Source organism: Phaethon lepturus, unplaced genomic scaffold, assembly GCF_000687285.1.
Source record: "Phaethon lepturus isolate BGI_N335 unplaced genomic scaffold, ASM68728v1 scaffold50196, whole genome shotgun sequence".
NCBI classification, from domain to species: Eukaryota; Metazoa; Chordata; class Aves; order Phaethontiformes; family Phaethontidae; genus Phaethon; species Phaethon lepturus.
The window spans coordinates 21,709-40,384 of record NW_010545077.1 but is presented as its reverse complement, the minus strand read 5'-3'; the positions used below and the strand labels follow the sequence as shown (position 1 = coordinate 40,384).

Below are 18,676 nucleotides of genomic sequence, written 5' to 3'. Positions count from 1 at the left end.
AGGTGACGCCGTGAGGCAAGGGAAGCCGGACAGCCTGCTGACGCTCCTGCAACCCGGCCACCGGGAGTTTTCAGGGAAGCGTAAGAGGGGAAGGAAAAAAGTATCTTTACGGTGACTGAACGCCCTCTTCTAAGTCAGCTTTTAAGACAGCATCAAGTGACAAACCCAGCGCTTTTACTGGAGGGTTTTACTGATCGTAGACTGAACGGAAAGGTAAGACTGCACACAGGCGGGGCCAGGACGGCTGGACTTTTGCTGGAATATTTTTCCTGTACCCTACCTGGAAAGAAATCCTTTCCAATTTGTTTTACAGCTTCCCTCATCCCTCCCAGCTCTCCCCCATGGCAAACGAACAGGGATCAGAAGCTGCCGTCGGGTAAGCCGGGCTCCGCGCTTCCCTCCCCGTTTTGCCACTGTCCAAAACAGCGCGGCCAGAGCGCGGAGGGGCGACGGCCATCTCCCCCGCCTCTCCGGCAGCACTGCTCTCACCCTCCTCCTCGGCTACAGAAGGCTTTGTTACCGACTCGGAAATCAGCCGGTTTTATCTGCTGGGTAAGAAACTCTGGACCAAGAGCGAGGCGCGGGAGCCCGGGGTGCGCGGTCTGGAAAGCTGCATTCCCCGGCCTACCGGGGGAAGCCTCCTACCACCGACGAGGACGGCAATGGGCGTATTTGGCGACCGAGACTTTGACGTTCACAGTCGGGTTACTGTTTACACTAGCTCTTTTGAAGAAGCAACCAAATTGTTAAAAGGGTTGAGTCTTGAAAGGGCGCTGCTGCCTGCAATGCACACCGAAGGCGACGCCGCTGAGTAAGCAGCGTTCGTTTTCCAGAGCAGGCTCCGAACCGCGCTCTACGTATTCCTGACTTACAGTGGGACACAATGATCTCCGCGTCAGAAAACTAAGTCAACAGACTAATACGAAAAACAGAGAAAATAAGAATTTTATTTTACTAAATGCAAAATTGTTGTTTTTTGTTGGTTTTTTTTTTTTTTTTTAATTAAAATGCCACCGCTGATCTGTCTCTGTTACAGTCAGAACCATTAAGTATTTCCTGTAGCTGACCAAATACTTTTCTCGACCTGGTATGATAAGTTAGCTCCTGAAGCCCTACTACGGCACCCGAATAAGAGCTGGTCTGTCAATGTTATTTAGCCGCACACATTCAGTTGTGACCTGCAGATTTCCTAATCTTTGAATTGCTTAGTTACAGTCACAGATCCAGGCAGGGGCTCTGGCCAAACTTTGGGAAATGCGCTGGTTTGCAGAACATCAGCGTACAATATGCAAGAACTCCTCATGGAGGTGACATTAATTTCAAAATTAAATAAATCGGGTGCCCCTCTAAAATACATTACAAAACATAAAAATTTCCACAGTGCTTTGCTCTCAGATGATATCTTTAACTTCATATTTATTACTAGAAAAAACTAACTTTGCTGATAGCATCATTTGTGAAAATCCATTTTGGATTTAAATAACAGTATATTGGCAATAATTCTCAATTCAATTAGATCAAAGGCATTTCTCAAACAAATGAGCCCTTCATATTGATCAGAGAACAATCAAATCAGCCCTGAAAACCTTCTTCTGAAGAACAGATACAATGCAAATACAATGAAAATAAGCTAAATATATATGCTATAAATAACAAGCACAAAACCTACCAGAGCTTAGATTCTGAAAGCAAATTAGGCGGAAAGAAATAACCGAGATAGGTAGATAATTATTATAATTGAATTTACAATTTCCATTAGAAAGTTGGATAAATTTAGTACATGTTCGCTTATATAGTAAGCTACCAATGAATATATTAAGTAGGACATGCAAGGCTCGTCAGGGCAACATTACTGAGAAATCAGCACGGCAAAACGTGCCAATATGGAACTGGTGCGCCTCCAGATCTAGCCATCACTCGAAGCGTCGAGACGTGCTCCCTTCTATTCCAGCGCAGGAAGAAATTCACGTGCGCTTCCTCTCTCCCTTTAATATCACACTCAGAAAATCGTTACTAGGCTTATGAAGCTCATTTTGCTGCTGCTACTCCTTAGAAACTCTGAAATACAAAACCGAGTTTCCCCTGATTTTACAGTTAATTAAGAGCCGCTTTGCAGAGTTCATATTTATGTTTCAGTGATTAATTGTGAACCCCCTGAATCTTGAAGCATGCTTTTCCTTTCTGACATAATGACAGAGACTGCTGGTTCACATTCAAACCTATTTTGGGCAGAATCCTTGACTCATGGGTACCTCAGGGGAAGCAGAAACCTTATGTAAAAGGCACAGCTGCAACACAGAAGCAATCTGTTCCTTCTGCTTCAGACATGAAATTGCTCCCATTTGTTTCTTTTTTCCCAATACAGAAAAGAATCAGGTTTAAAAACATTTGTCTCCATTCTCTTAGAGATATAAACTACACTACACTATACACGTTCAGGATGAAGTAAAAATCAATTAAAGAAGATGAAAAAATACATCTTTTTTTTTACATTGTGAAGAAGCAAATTAAGATGCAAGAAATTTTTTTAATCAGAAAATACTATTGAAAAAACACCAATAAAAAATCAAACACAGTTTGATTCCCAAAAATGGTCCTTGTGACACTGTAAGGGATTTATTCCTGTGTAACTACTTTTTTTTTGAAATCAAATGGTTATCAATAGGGCAAACTATGGAGACCCAACCAAAACCACTTTAGTTTGAAGGATTAAGAGATCCGATTAGGTCAGAAGCAGTAGAAAGGAGACATATATAGGCTATCAACCACACAGGGCTGCGCAAACTCTTCCAAACACTGAGCTCTGAATTGCTCCTTCTCAGGTATGCCGTCGTTTTTCGCGCAGAGCCGAGGCGCCCGACAAGCAGCAACTTGCTTATTTGATACCTGCAATGGAAAATTCTTGGGAGGAATGACGCTCCCGCTCTGAGGAGAGATCAAACCAACTCCACTAATCTGAACCAAATTACAGACGGTTTAAGCTAATCGGCTGTTTGACCCAGGGAGCGCGGGGGGGGCTCTGCCCCGGCGCGCGCCAGCTGGGCTCGCGCACGGCTAACGCGGTTTTCCCGCTGCCGAACGGCATTTCTGCATGCGGAGGCTGTTAGTATTTCAGACCGTGCTGCCTAACTCGAATTTCAAAAGCACCGTTTTTCTGCTCTGGTCCGTACGTGAACAGATCTCAAGAATCATGAGCAATACCCCCAGAATTAGGTTTAGGCTCCAGACTGAAACCGTGTTCCTTACTGAAGGTCCAGGCCCTGCGAGAGCAATAAACAAACGCATTTACCGACCAGCCAGAGCAAAACCCGCAGCCTGATCCCGCGTAGCGCCGAGGGCAGCGACACGGCCCTTTCCGAAACAAAACCAAGGGTGACACATCACGGGCTATACATCTCCGGGCAGACAGCAGCAAAACGCATTTTTCACTCAAAATCCTGTAATAAGCAGTGGCAGTCCATTGATTTTGAGACTTACTAAAAAGTGACTGTGAGCTTTTTAGAAACTGCTCGGTGAGAGCTTAACCCACCAAACCCCAGCCCAGCTGAGGCGGGAGGCGGTGGAGACTTTGTGCTGGAGGAAGGGCTTAGCAATGCTTCCCGTCTTCAACAGGCAAAAATAATGATCAGATGGTAAACAAAACCCAAATTTCATTTTTTTTTTCTTTTGGGCACATTATTATACTTCTACGCATTACAGAAAGCCTTTGGTCAGAGTCTGATTTTTTAAAATCTGGAGTATCACACAGAAGAGGAGACATTTATTTCCATTTGTGAGCAAATGCAGCCCACAAAGTCAACTTTCTAATTTAATACGACGGATTAATAATATGCTTTTTCCAATTTCACTTTTTCCAACATCTCCACGCGATAATGCTGCTAACAACTCTCCTGTAAGCGAGCTGATGGCAAGCCTTGAGCCACCGAAGCAGCGGCGGGGGTCCTGGAGAGGTGGCACCACGATGCTCAGAGGCTTCCCCACCAGCCCCAGCTCTGGGGGAGCGGAGCCAGCAGACTGCGTGAGGTACTTTGGGAAGGAAGGGGATGTCTCCCAAGAAGAAAAGACTGTGAACCCTGAAGTAGTGCTCCTAATTACCTGCTGGCTCCGTAGTTTCAGCTGGGTTTCTAGCCTCAACTCTTTTTCTCTGTCCACACGCGTACAGGGCATTCGCTGAACCCTTTAAGGTCATTTTTTGCGCACTGTGGCCAACCTCAGAGATAAAGATCAGCGCTGCAGTATATGCATCCCAACACATGAAAAATCCCCTGGACTCTTCCTTCTGTATAAACACTTATATTGTATCCAAATAACCATCTGAGTGCTCCTCGTGCACCAGGATCCCAGAGAGTCAAAATAAAGCGTCGTCGCCATCACCCAGGCGAGACCGTTCCAGTCCTCAAGTTACACGCTGCTTCAGCTTTTCCTATCCCTCCTTGCCAAGTTCTCCATCTACGCCAGATTGATCGAGATCTTCTTGTCCAAACCATTATCTGATGCTTAGTAAGTGTTACAGCCGATATTATAAATGTAAGTGCTCCTTTGTCTATTTTCTTTGAGTTTCCCTTCTCACTGTGAATACTAAGCAGGCAGTTGATTTGTATGCAAGGGTATGGAGGAACCCATAAAGAATGAGAAGTGCCTAAAGGAATCCCTTGATGTAATAATAATCCTTGCAGGAGTCATAGACTTCCTTTTTTATGTTCCCATACATTATTAAGAACATTTTTAGCAGAACAAATCACACAGTGCAAGAAAATATATGTACGGGTATCACAGTTAACGACAAATAAGAGGACAATCAGAAAATTACAATTAGATGATCACTTGGATAAAAAACTTAAGGTAGAGCAAGTTAACAGTGGACTCCACATAATCTAAGATTACCATCTCAGACACTAAATGACACTATTGCCTGCAGTTTGATTTGAAGTATTTGATACATTTATCACTACATGCTTTTCCGTTCACTACAGCACTTTTCTTGGTTTTTGTAACTGACTGCAAGACGACCAGAGTGAACTACATAATAATTTCTCATACAAGGAGATATTTCCCATCCAAAAGGTACTAAGATAATCCTATTTATAACATTTTTTACTGATTTTTCTTCACTGATACAAAGCCTGTGTAATTTAAAAGATAATCAGTTTACTAGGCAGAGAATTACAAAGCTATGAAGTACGTAGCTATTTGAACCATGAAACACAAGGCATTAAAAACTTGGAGTGGGATTTAATCACAGCGGTAATAAGAATTTACCCATCTGAACTTTCATGCCCAGCACTACTCATTACGTTAACAGCTTCCTTCCTACAAGCCTGATGAAATAAACGCACAGAATGATTGTTAAAAGAATAGAAGCTCTTCCTAAAATTAATTCTAAGACTAATACACATGGCTTTGTGACACATCTGCTTTAGATCCATTTTTCAGGCTTTGAAACTGTATTCCCTGTCTTGGAAAGTTCATAAAAATACAGATGCTGAAGAAAACTTTGATTGTATTTGATTGCATCTCTAAGGTATGCTTGCATCCTGAGCTCCTTCCAACACTTGACGTTGGAACAATAGGGTCTATTTCTACAATTACAAAATATATTTAAAAAAAAAGTAGTCTGAGCAGTGAAGACTGTGAAGAGAAAAAATATTAAGAGCTGAACAAAATTTTGCAAAAAAACCAAGGGAGCATATTCCTACTATTTTTATGAAGTTCCATTTAACGATGCGGAAACAGTGCTCACGACTGGTACAGGAGCTGCACAAGGCCACATCTTCAACAGCAACGAGACCGCGGCTGGAGCCCGAGTCTTCTTCAGGTCTGGGCTGCAACCGTCACAGCATGGTGGCATTTGCAACGAGTAGAGTAACCATCTAGCGCTTGTCCACTGAGCAGAAACCCCTTCAAACAGCCTCGCAAGGAAGGGAGAAGGAACCTGGCTACTGGGATTTTATTTCTCACCATGTTTGCTCATCTCATTGTTTAATGCTTTTTAGCTGAAAATTGAACACACGTTAGCAATGCTGAGCTACTACCGTGACCTAAAACTTACAGTGTATCATACAAAATGAGTTTACTACTCAGGAAGAGGTTCAAGAAATTTGAAACTTAATTTGAATTTCTCAGGTTTCTTCATGAAGAAGGATTCCTTAGACAAAACTCCTGGCAGCCCTCCTGTACCTTCTGTAATTTTCCACTTAGAGGTCTGTATTCAGGTCAAATGAGAGCTGGCTGCTGAGCGAGAGGCATGGAAATAGGTACAAGCTTGGTATACTTTGATGGAAATTAGAGGAAAAGGATTTCCCAAAAAAGTTTAGTGAAAATATTTACTAAAACCATCCAGCCATGAAAGACATGATGGGAAGTTTTCAATATATGCACATAATGACTAAAACATTATGTTTTGAACAACACTAATCACATTCCTGAACTTACTTCTGTATATGTTTTTTTTTTCCCCACTTAGTCTGAAAATACTAAATTCCTGCAACAACACAGTTACATTTTTAACCATGGAAAAAAACAGATTTGTGTACTGTTGTGCACGGTGATAGTCTGTGCTAAACAAAACTATTCCCAGAGTTCAAACTAAATTCCTGCCTGACTCTTTGTCTGCTGAGATTAGAAATGCTTTCTCTAACCATGAAATTTTACTGAAAAACAAATTACTCAACAGAATTTCATTCGAATGATGAACTTCAGAGAAATCATGGAAGATACCTCTGCAAACAAAAAAGAATCATTACCACTGAGAATTCTTCCACGAAATAACAGCTTGGCCAAAGTTACACATTTCAAAGTCAAAGAGAAGAAAACCTCTTTAAAGACTTTTTTTTCTTCAAAAAGAAAATAAATGGCCCTTCTCAAAAGTGCTGCTTTCAAGAAAAGGACCAAATTATTTTTAAAAGCTTCCAGGATACAGGAAACAAAGCTGAAAAAGTGTATTCTCTTCAGAAAGCTGAAAACTCTGCTGATGATGAAGAGCTCCTTTCCTCAAAGGGGGCATGTGTGTTTGCCTCTAGGAAACAAGTGGCAATTGCATGCCAACACAACAGAGATCCAGAAAGAAAAGGTGTCAGGTACATGTTTTATTTCCTTTCCTGAGACAGGACTGAAAGGCTATTAAATCTAATTTGCTGCTGAGACTCTGTCCTGCCAGTTTAAGCCCCCTTACCAACACTGCTAACAAGATTTTTCTTGGTCCTCTCCATCAGAATGAAACCAGCCCCGCTTCAGGTTGGTCCCCGAGAGCGAGGCCATTCCCTCATACTCCAGACGCTTGTTTGCAACTGCAGAAATCTCCGCATCTGCTGACACGTCCACCAGCAGGCTTACGCCTTGCTGTGGATCGTGGAAAGTAGCAAAGCAAAGAAAACTGCAGAAAATGATCATCCTCTCAGAGACTCACCCTTTGATGGGCCGGGGGGGAGGTCGTCGGGCTGATCAAGTCTTGACTTTCCATGAGGTTCCCATAATCGGCCATGCTTCCTTTGAGAGGCAGAGGAGGAGGAACATCGGGGATGTCGGAGTTGGACATACCATTCAGCTCCAGATCTGTAAAAATCAACGCTGAAGTTAACTCTTTCAATAACTGAATCAAATCCAAAGATCCAGACTGCGCCAATTCTTACAACGTTGATACTGTGATAATGCTGCACATGCGATATCGTTGCCTGCTCTCCACTGCCTCTATAATTATCTGCAGCCCATCTAATGAGTGATTTTAAAGGAAAGTAGAACAAATGAACCAGCCCCCGCATCGAGGGGAAGTATGCATGGTGGAATCACATTGGGCTACTTTTTAGAATATGCTCAAAATACTTGAACGATCCACTCTTTTTAATAGAACATAATTTTTACTTCAGATTTAAGACCAAAATATTCACAGCTTAACAAATATAATTTTCTCAGCTGTAAGTTCTGCATTTTCACCTTGTACATTAATACACAATGGAAGTTTTTGTAAGTGCACTAAGAAAATATAATCAAGCTAAGCTTTATTTACTATCCCCCAGTAAAAGAAAAGCTTCTTGTTAATAAAATGAACAGATGAAAGCCTGTAATTAATAACATCTCTCTCAAAAACTTTCAAACTCCAGGTAACTATAATAAATGAGCAGTCATTAGTTGTTGAGTAAATAAAATCACACAAAAGAAAGTACAAAACATTTATTATTACTCTTTGCTGGGCTGAAAGTTCCCTTTTCTCAGCAGATAAATCCTAGCAGGTACGTGCTGTAAAGGCGAATAACCTGAGGGACAATAAAGTTTATTGAAGCCTGAGTGAGACATAGGTTTTTGTGTAGAAATCCACCCACGGTGTATTTCAGGGTAATTCAGTCATTTTAACACAGGCAAAACCCACTGTGAGCTCTACGAGATAAGAAACTTAATTTATTTTTGATAAATTAGGGAAGTGTTTTCATTTAGGAAATGAAAAACGGTTATTTTTATTTTACTGGGGTGGTTTGTGAACCAAGTGGAGGACTTGTTTATGCAGATATTTTTATTGCAAGGTTCCTATCAATACCTTACAAAAAGTGTCCTTTTATTGTTCTTTAAAATGGCCTCTCACTAACACAATTTAACTGTAAGCTGGCTGTATTGATTTGTCACTGAAAAACACAATTTTAGTCTTCATCCTTTCACTTGAACTTTCAACTAGGCCAGGAAGAAGAATATTTTCCATCCTGGGACTTCAAACTTTCGGTGGCTTCTTCTACATCAGACCGAAAAGCGTTGTTTGTCCTCCAAGACCTGAATTTCTCATTGCTTTTCCCATTGCTCCTGTTTTTCATCCTTCCTTTTCTACACATACAGGATTTCTCCCAAACATTCCTAATACTTGCCTTTAAATATCTCCATCAGAATCCATTTCTGTTAAGCTCATGTCATTAAACGCGTAACTGGAAAACAATGCTACGCATCTGTAACCGAATATTCATGCTGCGAATGAACTTCCCTCGTCATTGTGTATGAATTTTCCAGCTGTACTGTACATCTAAAGATCATGGGCATTTGAGACCGTGAACCTCACAAAACAGCTCCTTGACATGCATCCTGCACGTCTCATCCACAATTACATATGGATGTGTTTGGTTTTTTCATGCAGTTTAGGATAATACTGGGAGATGTTTGGAAAATGGCATTTTCTTTACAGTTGCAGCTTTAGCTAGACCTTTAGCAGAACCTTGAATCCTGCTTCAGAAAGGGAAACCTTCTTTCGGTATTTACTGTAAACAAGCCACGTTTTTAAGTCTCACTATATACATTTGTTGGGCGGAAACTGAAAAAGAGTATAACACCACACTATTACCCAAAGATAAAGGGAATTGAGCTGCCCTGAACACTTCATCTTTGTATCTTACATGATATTACAGCATCTACTAACTTCATCTAAGCCATTACATGGAGACTAATAAGTGCTACCAAGAAGATGGTAAGACAAATTTTGTTAGTCGTGACACAAACGGTTAGTTTCTTTAAGGCTGATGTTTGGAAAGGCAGGTGAGCAACGTTTTCACTAGGGCTGCAGAGGAAACAAGGTGTGGAGGCAACTCTACTTTAACATCTGCAACACCCTGAACAACCTGGATGGTCACCAACTGCCCGTGCAGCTGTGCCCGGCTCTGCTTCGGCCCCTTTCCCCACGTTGCCCAGCTCCTGTTACAGCTCTATTTTCCGCAGCCCCCGCCGTGTTCCTACAGCCTGTACGCGGCACCTTCACAGCCTCATCCTTCTGCAAGGCGGCAATAAATCCCTGTGAATGTGGACAGAGCATTTCCATCCACATGAATAGTTCATAACGTATATTAACAACGTATTTGCATTCAGTCTGGCAAACTATTTAGCAGAACAACAATATTCTATAGTGACAAAAATTATTTGCCCTGACTAGCTAATCTCTCACACAGTTTAATGAAATCCAGGAGTCTTCGCCCCTACTGCAGAAACAGGTATTGAACACAAACTTCAGTAATTTTCAGTAGTGTTTCAAGATCTGTTTGCTGCAGATCTGTTAATTTTCTCCTGCTCCATTCAGCTGAACTATACCTCACTAACTCAGTCACTATACAAATAATTACTCATCATTTCTGGTTTGCTATCATTATTCAAGGTGTTTCATCGGACTAGCGTGCTCTGAATATTTGTTCCTTACTGGACATGTGCCACTGAGAATATCTTTGAGCTGGCAAGAGATCAGTTAGATATCTTTTTTCTCATCTTAATGATCAAATTTTACACTCCATTCTCCTAAACTGCCAGCTAACAAGCAAGCAGTATGGCTTAGCAACCCATTAACTGCTTTTAGCCAATTTGTGCACTGAAGTAACTTCTTTATCCTTGGAATTCCTAAAAAAAAAAAAGATCACTACAATTCCTCAAACGATTATGGACAAGCCCCATGGATGCTGCAATAAGCTGAACCTGTTTTACATAACACCCATAAATCTCCACCACGTAGACACAAATATTCTCAGAAATAGATGATAGCTTCAGATATTTTTTATAAAAAGAGCTCAAAGTTTTACTGAAATGTACACAGGAAAAAATAATCCAATTCCAATAATATCTTTTGCAGGGCTGTATATATACTCTACTTCTCTGCATTTCCAGTTTTTAGCATACTGGTATTTTTTGGCTATCAAAACTGTAAAGAAAGGAGAGCGTTCACCGTTGTCAAAATACTTGTTTTGGGTGTTTGACCATAAAAAGGAAACACTGCATCGATTTGCACTTGCTTACCCTTCTTACACATGTTTGCAACCAACAATTTCAAATTAAAACAAACCCACATGCCTTTTAGAAAACAATTCTGTTGCTATAGATTTGTAGAATAAACACGTTCCTGCTCACAGGACATATATCTGCAACTGGCAACAAGAACTTTCCAAAACACTCACTATTTAAGAGAAAAGGTTTTAAGTATCAAAAGAAGTTAATAAAACATTGACCTTTCAAGAAAAAACCAAGATTTTTTTCTTAAAACTGATCATCTATTCTACTTTTTATTAACACTGAACTCTTGAGTATTGTACTAGCATTTGGGTACATGTATCTGAAAGATTTTTTTTTTTTTGCCACATCCTAGCAACTGAAAACTCTGAGTAACAGGTTTTGGAAAACAGCACTGTAAAAGAAACAGGTGTTGCATTACACCCAGGTTTTCGATAGGGTTTCCTGAAGACTGAAGCAAACGATATTTTGCAGAAATAACAGAATACTCAGAAAAACTGAGTGATAGATGTCAATGTCAAACAAAAAACACATCAAAAAGACTGACTTCTTTTTTCCTTCCGGCTTGTACTCGCGTTGTAGCAAATGAAAGTTCTTTTAAGGTACAATTACATTAAAAGATTATTTTTTCAGCCTTTATGCTCCAAATTACCCTCAATCCAATACAGAATCAAGTACAACACTAATTTCTGACAGCTACTCTATACCTAAGTAATTGTTAATGATTACTTGAAACGGAAAAGAAACTTTTTCAGTGCAACAATTTTGCTTACTTTTGTAAAATACTGAAATAATTTTTGCTGGCAAATGCAAGTAGCATCATGTTAAGAGGTAAGTTCTTGTTCCTGCAAGCAATCCCATGGCGATGGCAAAGAGACTGACTCGAAGAACTCAAACCAAGGTGTATTGCAATGCTCAGGAAACACATCTCCCCAGTAGAAGCTATTTTGCATAACATTTGCTAGGAAAAGAAAATTTGGTTAAAATTAAAAGACTTACTGGACTGTATGTTGAAAGAAAGTTTTGTCCGTGGAGTTATTGGGGGTGGAGTCACTTGGGAGCTGGGAGGTGATGGAGAGACGGAGAAACGTCTTTCACTTGAAATGACGTTTATGACTTGGCTTTTTGGTCTCTGTGGTCTTAGTGGGCTGATCTGCACAGAACAAAACCAGTGAGACAGTAAAGGAATACAAGTTGTTACTGAGTGGAAGACCTTGGGATTGCTACATTTTCCTCACTACCTCCTGAACAGTTACAGGGCAATGATAGCATACGATACTCTGATTTAATGCAGTATTTCACAGCTCCAAATGTTTTTCCCTTCTCCTGAGGAATCACAATGAGACTTAATGCACACACCTTCCTGTAGCCTGGCATATTTTTCTTAAGCAATGTGCCAATTCCTCAAACACTTGCTTAACAACAGTTAAGGAAGTCTATATCCTTACACAAGATTATACAGCATTCAAAATCTTGTCTTACTTCTCATGCAGCTCTATTTCCCTGTTAAAATTTAACTTTTTAATTGTTTGCATGGTGAAACTCTCTTCTGAGGAAGACATCATCTGTCTGGAAACACATGTTTGTGGTTATATTTAATTCACTGAAATATCCCTATAGTTTTGCTCTGGCTGCTTCATAGTCCATTTAAATTTTCCATCAGAAACCCTGAAATGATACTTGTAATCTGATGGGCAACTAATGCTTTTGTTAAGGTGACTCCTTTTACCGAGTTTAATTTTGAGCTCTACTGTTTGTTACCCATCCAACAGCCCCCATATTTCTAGCAATTGCAGTGATGAAAGGAATTTTTTATTTCCAAGAGATCACAGAAAATGGAGCAGCAGCCTGAAGTTAAGAGGGGAATTACATCCAAGGTGCTGCATTACGACAAAACAGAAAATGCCAGCAGCAGTTCAGACTTTTTCAGATAATTTTGTCATTTCACAATGTTTTTTCAAAAAGTATGTTTTTTAAAAAGCTGTGAGTGCTTCCTTTTATTTTCAGAAAACAAACCCTAAAAGGGTTTGCATAAAAGGCTGTGTCTCTGAGACCCTTCTACGACAAACGAATAACCATGAAGTATGTAAGTTTATTTTGAAAGTTCATCAAGACCTCAGAATAACCTTTCAGAAATTTGCCTGATACTAAAATTCAAATCTTAAAGACTCCAAAGGTTTCTTCTTTCAAGACCTTTTAAAGCATATTTTTGGTAGAATGGATAAGCAAAGTAATCCCTTTCTCAGAGGCATATGATTATAAAAAAGCAACTAAGGGAAATACACTAACTGATTAGGAAAGCTACAATGTCAGAATCAAGAGAAAACCCAAAAACTAGAATCAAGTTCCCAAGTTAACTTGGTCTGTAGTTACTTATCTCAAGTAAATTTTAAAAACTTCTGTGATTGACAAGCTTGGTGCTCTTCTTAAAGCTTCATATAAATCACAGTTCTGCTAGGGAATATGAACTCTTTGGAGACCACTAATCCATAATGAACCCATTGCTAGGATTTTTTTGTCTAATGAAAGCAGGATCAATAGTGAGTGACGTGAGATGCCACTAAATCAATAAAATGTACAGCCTGTTATTCTGATTTCTAACACAAGCTTTTGAGCGGTCTGTTAACTACCAGGCTTCAGTGTTAGATTTGCTATCAGCTCATGGAATCAAAGAACTAACAACGAGAATTTATGTTAAAGAAGTTTATGTGATACTTCAAAGAAGATACAAATCTCTGGAAAACTATAAAGACATTACTGATCACCTTCACATACCAAAGTGCTTAATTTATCTTCTGATAAGATCATAGTAGTACAAGACCTTTGTAATTAGGGCTTCTGTTTTGATCAGTCAATAAATTCATCATGAGTACAGTGAAATTTGGAAAAAAGTATTTAAGCCATACAACTAGACAAAATGGCCTCTGAATGCTCCTTTTTAAAGAAAATGTAAAAGCTCCATGAAATAATTCTGCAGGTTTATAATCTTCCCACATTCTTCCATGATGATGCATTTGACTGGAAAAAAAGAATCTCCTATATAGGAAAATCCATCACAACGATGGAAACGCCCAGTTCATTAGACAACATCATCTTTCAAAAGAGTAGCGGAAGCTCTGCAGAGATGGGAATGACCACTGTCTGACATGCCTGCTACGCTTCTCACTTGATTTTCTCTGGAAATTTGGTATCATGCTTGCAATTACGTTGCACAAACGAATTAGCAGCGAATAACACAGGATCCAGGACAGATTCAGATATAAGGCTATTGATGCATCCTTCCCTCGTGAAAGCAAACCACCGATAACTACCTGTTCGTAGCGGGTGAAGAATAATTTAGAATACGAGTGTTGTCAGGCAACAGAGAATTGTGTGTGAGTATGTGCGTGGGGCTGAACGTCTGAAACGGGACTTTCGAACCGTCAAGCACAAGCCTGCTACCTGCCAGCTGCAACTGGCACGGGCTGGTTGTACACTGCGATGACACCTTGAATGAACTAAAAGTGACACACACCGAATCCTCCTATTAATGAATAGGCGTGAGACAGAGCCAGTGATTAAGCGGCCAACAACGTGCTGTGCTTCTGAACGTAGATGCTGTTGACACATCCCACTACCCAAATGCACCACGAGTTCTCATTTACCCTGTCTCACACATGACAATATTGAGTGCAGTTTTTCCAGGCTGCTATGTATCCTTCAGCATCACCTTCGAGCAGGCTTCATCACCCAGCCTTGCTCATGAGAACACCGTGTGAGATGTTCCGAAAATCACACCGAAGTCAGCACACGGGCTCTGCGACATCATGCCTACCCACACAGCCTCCTCCTCTATTGCAGAAAGAAGGGGGAAGGGCTTGACTGATCTGGTGTTGACAAATCCAAGCTGGCTGTTATTCGTTCATTCGTTTCCTTGAAGGTACTTATAAATGGTCACCATACTAAAGAAAAGCGTATCTTCTGCTGTAAAACTGCCAAATATTTTAGAAGTCAGAACTAAGAATCCATTAGAAAATTCAGCAAATAGCTGAAATCTTGTAACTGGATTAGCGATGGTACAAGTGAGTTCAAAAATTCTCAACAGAAGGAATCCAGTAACTATAATACAATATCTAGTAACTAATAGTAGTTTACTACTAAAATCTCACTTTAAAAGCTCTTTGAATCTTTATTTTAATTTCTGTTTCTGGTCAAATCCGGATTCCAAATTTTTTGGAAGAAAAACAATACTAAATTTTTCCCCCTTCCATTTCATCATCATCTTTTTTTTTAAGCTAGCAAAATTTCTGCTTTCAAACTCCTAATGCAAGAGAAATCAAAATGACTTTTTCATCATAAAACACAGCAGTAACAGTGCTTTGGGAGCAATTTCAACCTAAAAAGGGAACTTGCACACAGTGCAGCCCACAAAAGTAGAACAATGGAAAAGCTGAATTCTTACTCACAAAAGATAACAATTTCCCTTTTATATCATTAATAGGAGGCATCTGTCTCCAGAGTGCAAAAATTTCAAGACAAAACAAATTTTATCTTTAAACTGCTTGACATTATCTGTACAAAATTCCTGAAGACAGCAGTGGGAATTGTACAGCTACTCTTGTAAACTAATCTCAGAAGTGTTTCTCTATTTCATCTACAACAGAAAATGAACCACACTACCACCAAGCATTAAAAATTGACTTGGTCCTTTTTGAGCTCCTCAAGTTTGCAGATACTGAAAAGGGAGAATTTTTCTCTCACAAGTAAACTCCTTTTCAAATTATTGATCTGTGGATTTCAAGAATCTCAGAGTAACTGTAACTAACTAATTCTGACGTTTAATTTCCCTCCCTCTCTATAACCAGGGGAAAATTAGTCATACCAGTCATCTGCTGTAGAGCGGAAAACTTGAGTCAAAGCATGAGGCTTTGCTCATTTTTGTTCCTCAGATTACAAATGGAAATATGCCTTGAAGGGTTATCATGTCCTCCTTTCCAGCCAGCATTTGCATTTTTCCAGTCATAAGCAATCTTCTCCAACGTCCAAGATCCCTCAGAGATGACAGCGACCTTGCAGTGACATCAATCAGCTCTCCAGCATCCTTGGACACCTCCCATCTGGTCTCATGGTTTTGTGCAAGTCCAACCGACTGAGGTGCTCCAAAATACAATTTTCCTCTTCTGTGACTAATGTTCTTCTCCCACAAACTCTGATAGTCTGTCTGGGGATCTGGGAGATGGGAGTGCAAGCCTTGCCATTGCAATGTTGAGGCTTAGTCAAAATACGACTGCTGCAATGTGCCTAATATGTCCAGAGTTGAATGCATTGCGTCAAAAAGATCAGGCGCATGGAAATCTATGCGAAATGTATTTTGCTGTCTGAAAACACTCTAGTGATGCTCACCTGACTGGCTTTGGCAAGAGGAATCTCCATTTAAAAAACACAAGGTTGATCCAAAATTGACTGAAGTCAATGGAAAAACTCACTGGCTTCAAAGAAGTTTGGGTGAGAGACCTGGGACGAACAAAAGGGATTTTACCTGAGTTTTTGCCGAGTTAATTCTGGGCCAAAGGCCACATCAGACAAAACAACTCTGATGTTCCAAGGTGTCAGAAGACACAGCTGAGAGATTAGCTCATCTCAGGATGGAAAACTGGGAGCAAATCCAGAAAACAGAGGAACTATCGCTGAACATCTAAGTAATATTCCACTACAAATACCAAACAAAGACTTAAAGGATCTAGTCTTGACAGGTCAGAGAGAAATCGTTTCGGAAGTCCACTGGAAATGACACAGCCACCAGCAACAGTCTCTACCAAGTTAACAGTTGGCTCTACAAGCACTTGTGCAAATCTTTAAGATCATTACACTTCTTTCTGGAGGGCAAGTTTTAAACTATTGGCCTCAAAACAGGTGTCCAGGCAGAGATTTGGAGGTTAGAGTTAGTTCATGCACTCCCTGCTCCAGCTTAAAATGGCCTTGCTTTCAATTTCAGACATAACTTTTAATAACGTCTCAAGTTACCTAAGCCTTTAGGACAGTTTCAGTGAATTAAATATATGCCAAGAAGAGAGGGCTTAAGAGAGATATGCCCTGTAGTTAATATTCTTATACACAGCCACCAGTGGAACTGCTTATGATTTTCTGCCCAAAATAGCCTTTCACAAGTACGTAACTGCCATGCACGAAATGACCTTGTAACATTTCCACCAAAAAGTGTCTTGCAGGACTCAGCTGAAATATAAGAAAACCCATCACGATCTATTGGGAATCATAAATTCAAAAGGCTGTTAAAATGGTAGCATTTATTTTAGTTAGGATGTACCATCTATTCCTTTCATCAAATAGTCATATATAGCTTTCGGTTAAGATTTTCATATGAGATACCGTGATTTTGTTACACTGTAAATAAAATCTGTATTTTTGATTCATCATCACATCTATTAACATCGTAGCTTATTCCCTTAGAGTTATTTTTGGTCTAAAAATAAACTAAATCATAAAAATCAACATTTTTATTTAAAAAGAGAAAGAATGCTGCTCAGAATTAGATAAAGCATTACTTGCTAATAAAGTTACCGTTTCTGAAAGGATCACTGCTTCAGACTGCTGCAGAGAAATATCAGTGGATTTAAATTCTTTATCAAATATCTCTTGATGCTTGCTGTTCCTTTTCTCCTTCTTCTTTTCTTTCTTATCTTTATCTAGGTCATCCTTGTCCAATTTATCTTGAGACCTAGAATGCATCTTTTTTGGCAGGAGGGGCTCCAGCACAAACCTAAAGAAAATTGTTGTTGCTTAGATCAATAAAATACTATTTTCAAAACAGCTGATTTTAATTTACATATTTCCCAAAGTCTCACTTGAGTTAATGATGCTTTGCTAATCCAGAAAAACTCATTAGAGAGAAAAGGAGGGGGCAGAAGGTCGTAACAATCATAATTGTCTTACAATAAAATTTACTGCAGAACTGCTGAAGAACCAGTTCTGCATATTTCCCTCCTCTGTAGTAAATTTGCTGGTTTACAGCTACACAGGCTCCTGAATTTCACTGTCTGTGGTTTACATAAAAATGAGGTTCTAATTCAGCACTCCCACTATATATGCTGGGGCAGCATGGCAGGCGTGCCAGCAGACGCTGGGAAACTCCAGTGGAAATCAGCACTACACCAGTGCAGGTAGCTGCACGATGCATTAAAGAAATGTCACCCCAATATGTCTACCAAGTCCATATGTCTACCAAGGGCTTTAAGGACTTCTTTAAAATAGCCATGTACCCAGATTCTTCCTGGACAATTTTTTTTTTTTTTTGGTGGAGAAAGAGGATTTATTTATTTCCCAGAGAAGGAATAACAGTTGAGAAACTGTTTTGCAAAGGTGTAGTGATTGTTGAACATGCACAACATAAAATGCTTTATAATCCTTGTAACTCACCAAAATTACATCACAGAGATGCAAACAATACCACCCTTAATGCAAAGGAAACACCTATACGTTGCACAAAAGCATGAGGTATAGAGGTTTAACCACAGACACAAGTACTATTCCCGTCCCTAATAACACACCGTGTGTGTGTACGTTTGGTTTTGCGTGCAAGCATGAGGTTATATATATCTCCGTAAGAACGTGCACACATATAGTGGCAGATCCACACTTCTGCTCCCCTGCAGCATGCCCTGGGGTGGGGCAGCCAGGAGAGCTGAGCTTACTTGCTCTGATCCCACAGATAACCTCAAGAATGAAGAATCAGTTGGACAATAACAAAGGGCAAGGTTAGTTTCCAAAAAGCAGATGTATTTTCCCACGTGGAATGCTTCAAGGATGTGAATATAGGCAAGGCTGATATACTACCACCATCAGCTCTGCAATTTTTACACTCCATGACTATTTTTTTTCTGTCTACAAAGGAAAAAAACCTTTAGGGGTTCAATGAACTTTTAAAGGAAAAGTTCATTTTTGTAAA

The 18,676-nt window shown here is 39.9% G+C and overlaps 1 protein-coding gene across 1 annotated transcript in view; it reads right to left on the bottom strand.

Moving 5' to 3' along the window:
• LOC104622157 (dedicator of cytokinesis protein 1-like) overlaps nt 1–18,676 on the bottom strand; it is a gene marked incomplete at its 5' end in the record, with an annotated part of 41,523 nt that overhangs the window by 2,310 nt on the left and 20,537 nt on the right. The window contains 3 exons of the mRNA XM_010288847.1: nt 7,406–7,551; nt 11,734–11,887; nt 17,293–17,491. Coding sequence (XP_010287149.1) covers nt 7,406–7,551; nt 11,734–11,887; nt 17,293–17,491 — 499 coding nt within the window. The remainder of the gene's footprint in view (nt 1–7,405; nt 7,552–11,733; nt 11,888–17,292; nt 17,492–18,676) is intronic.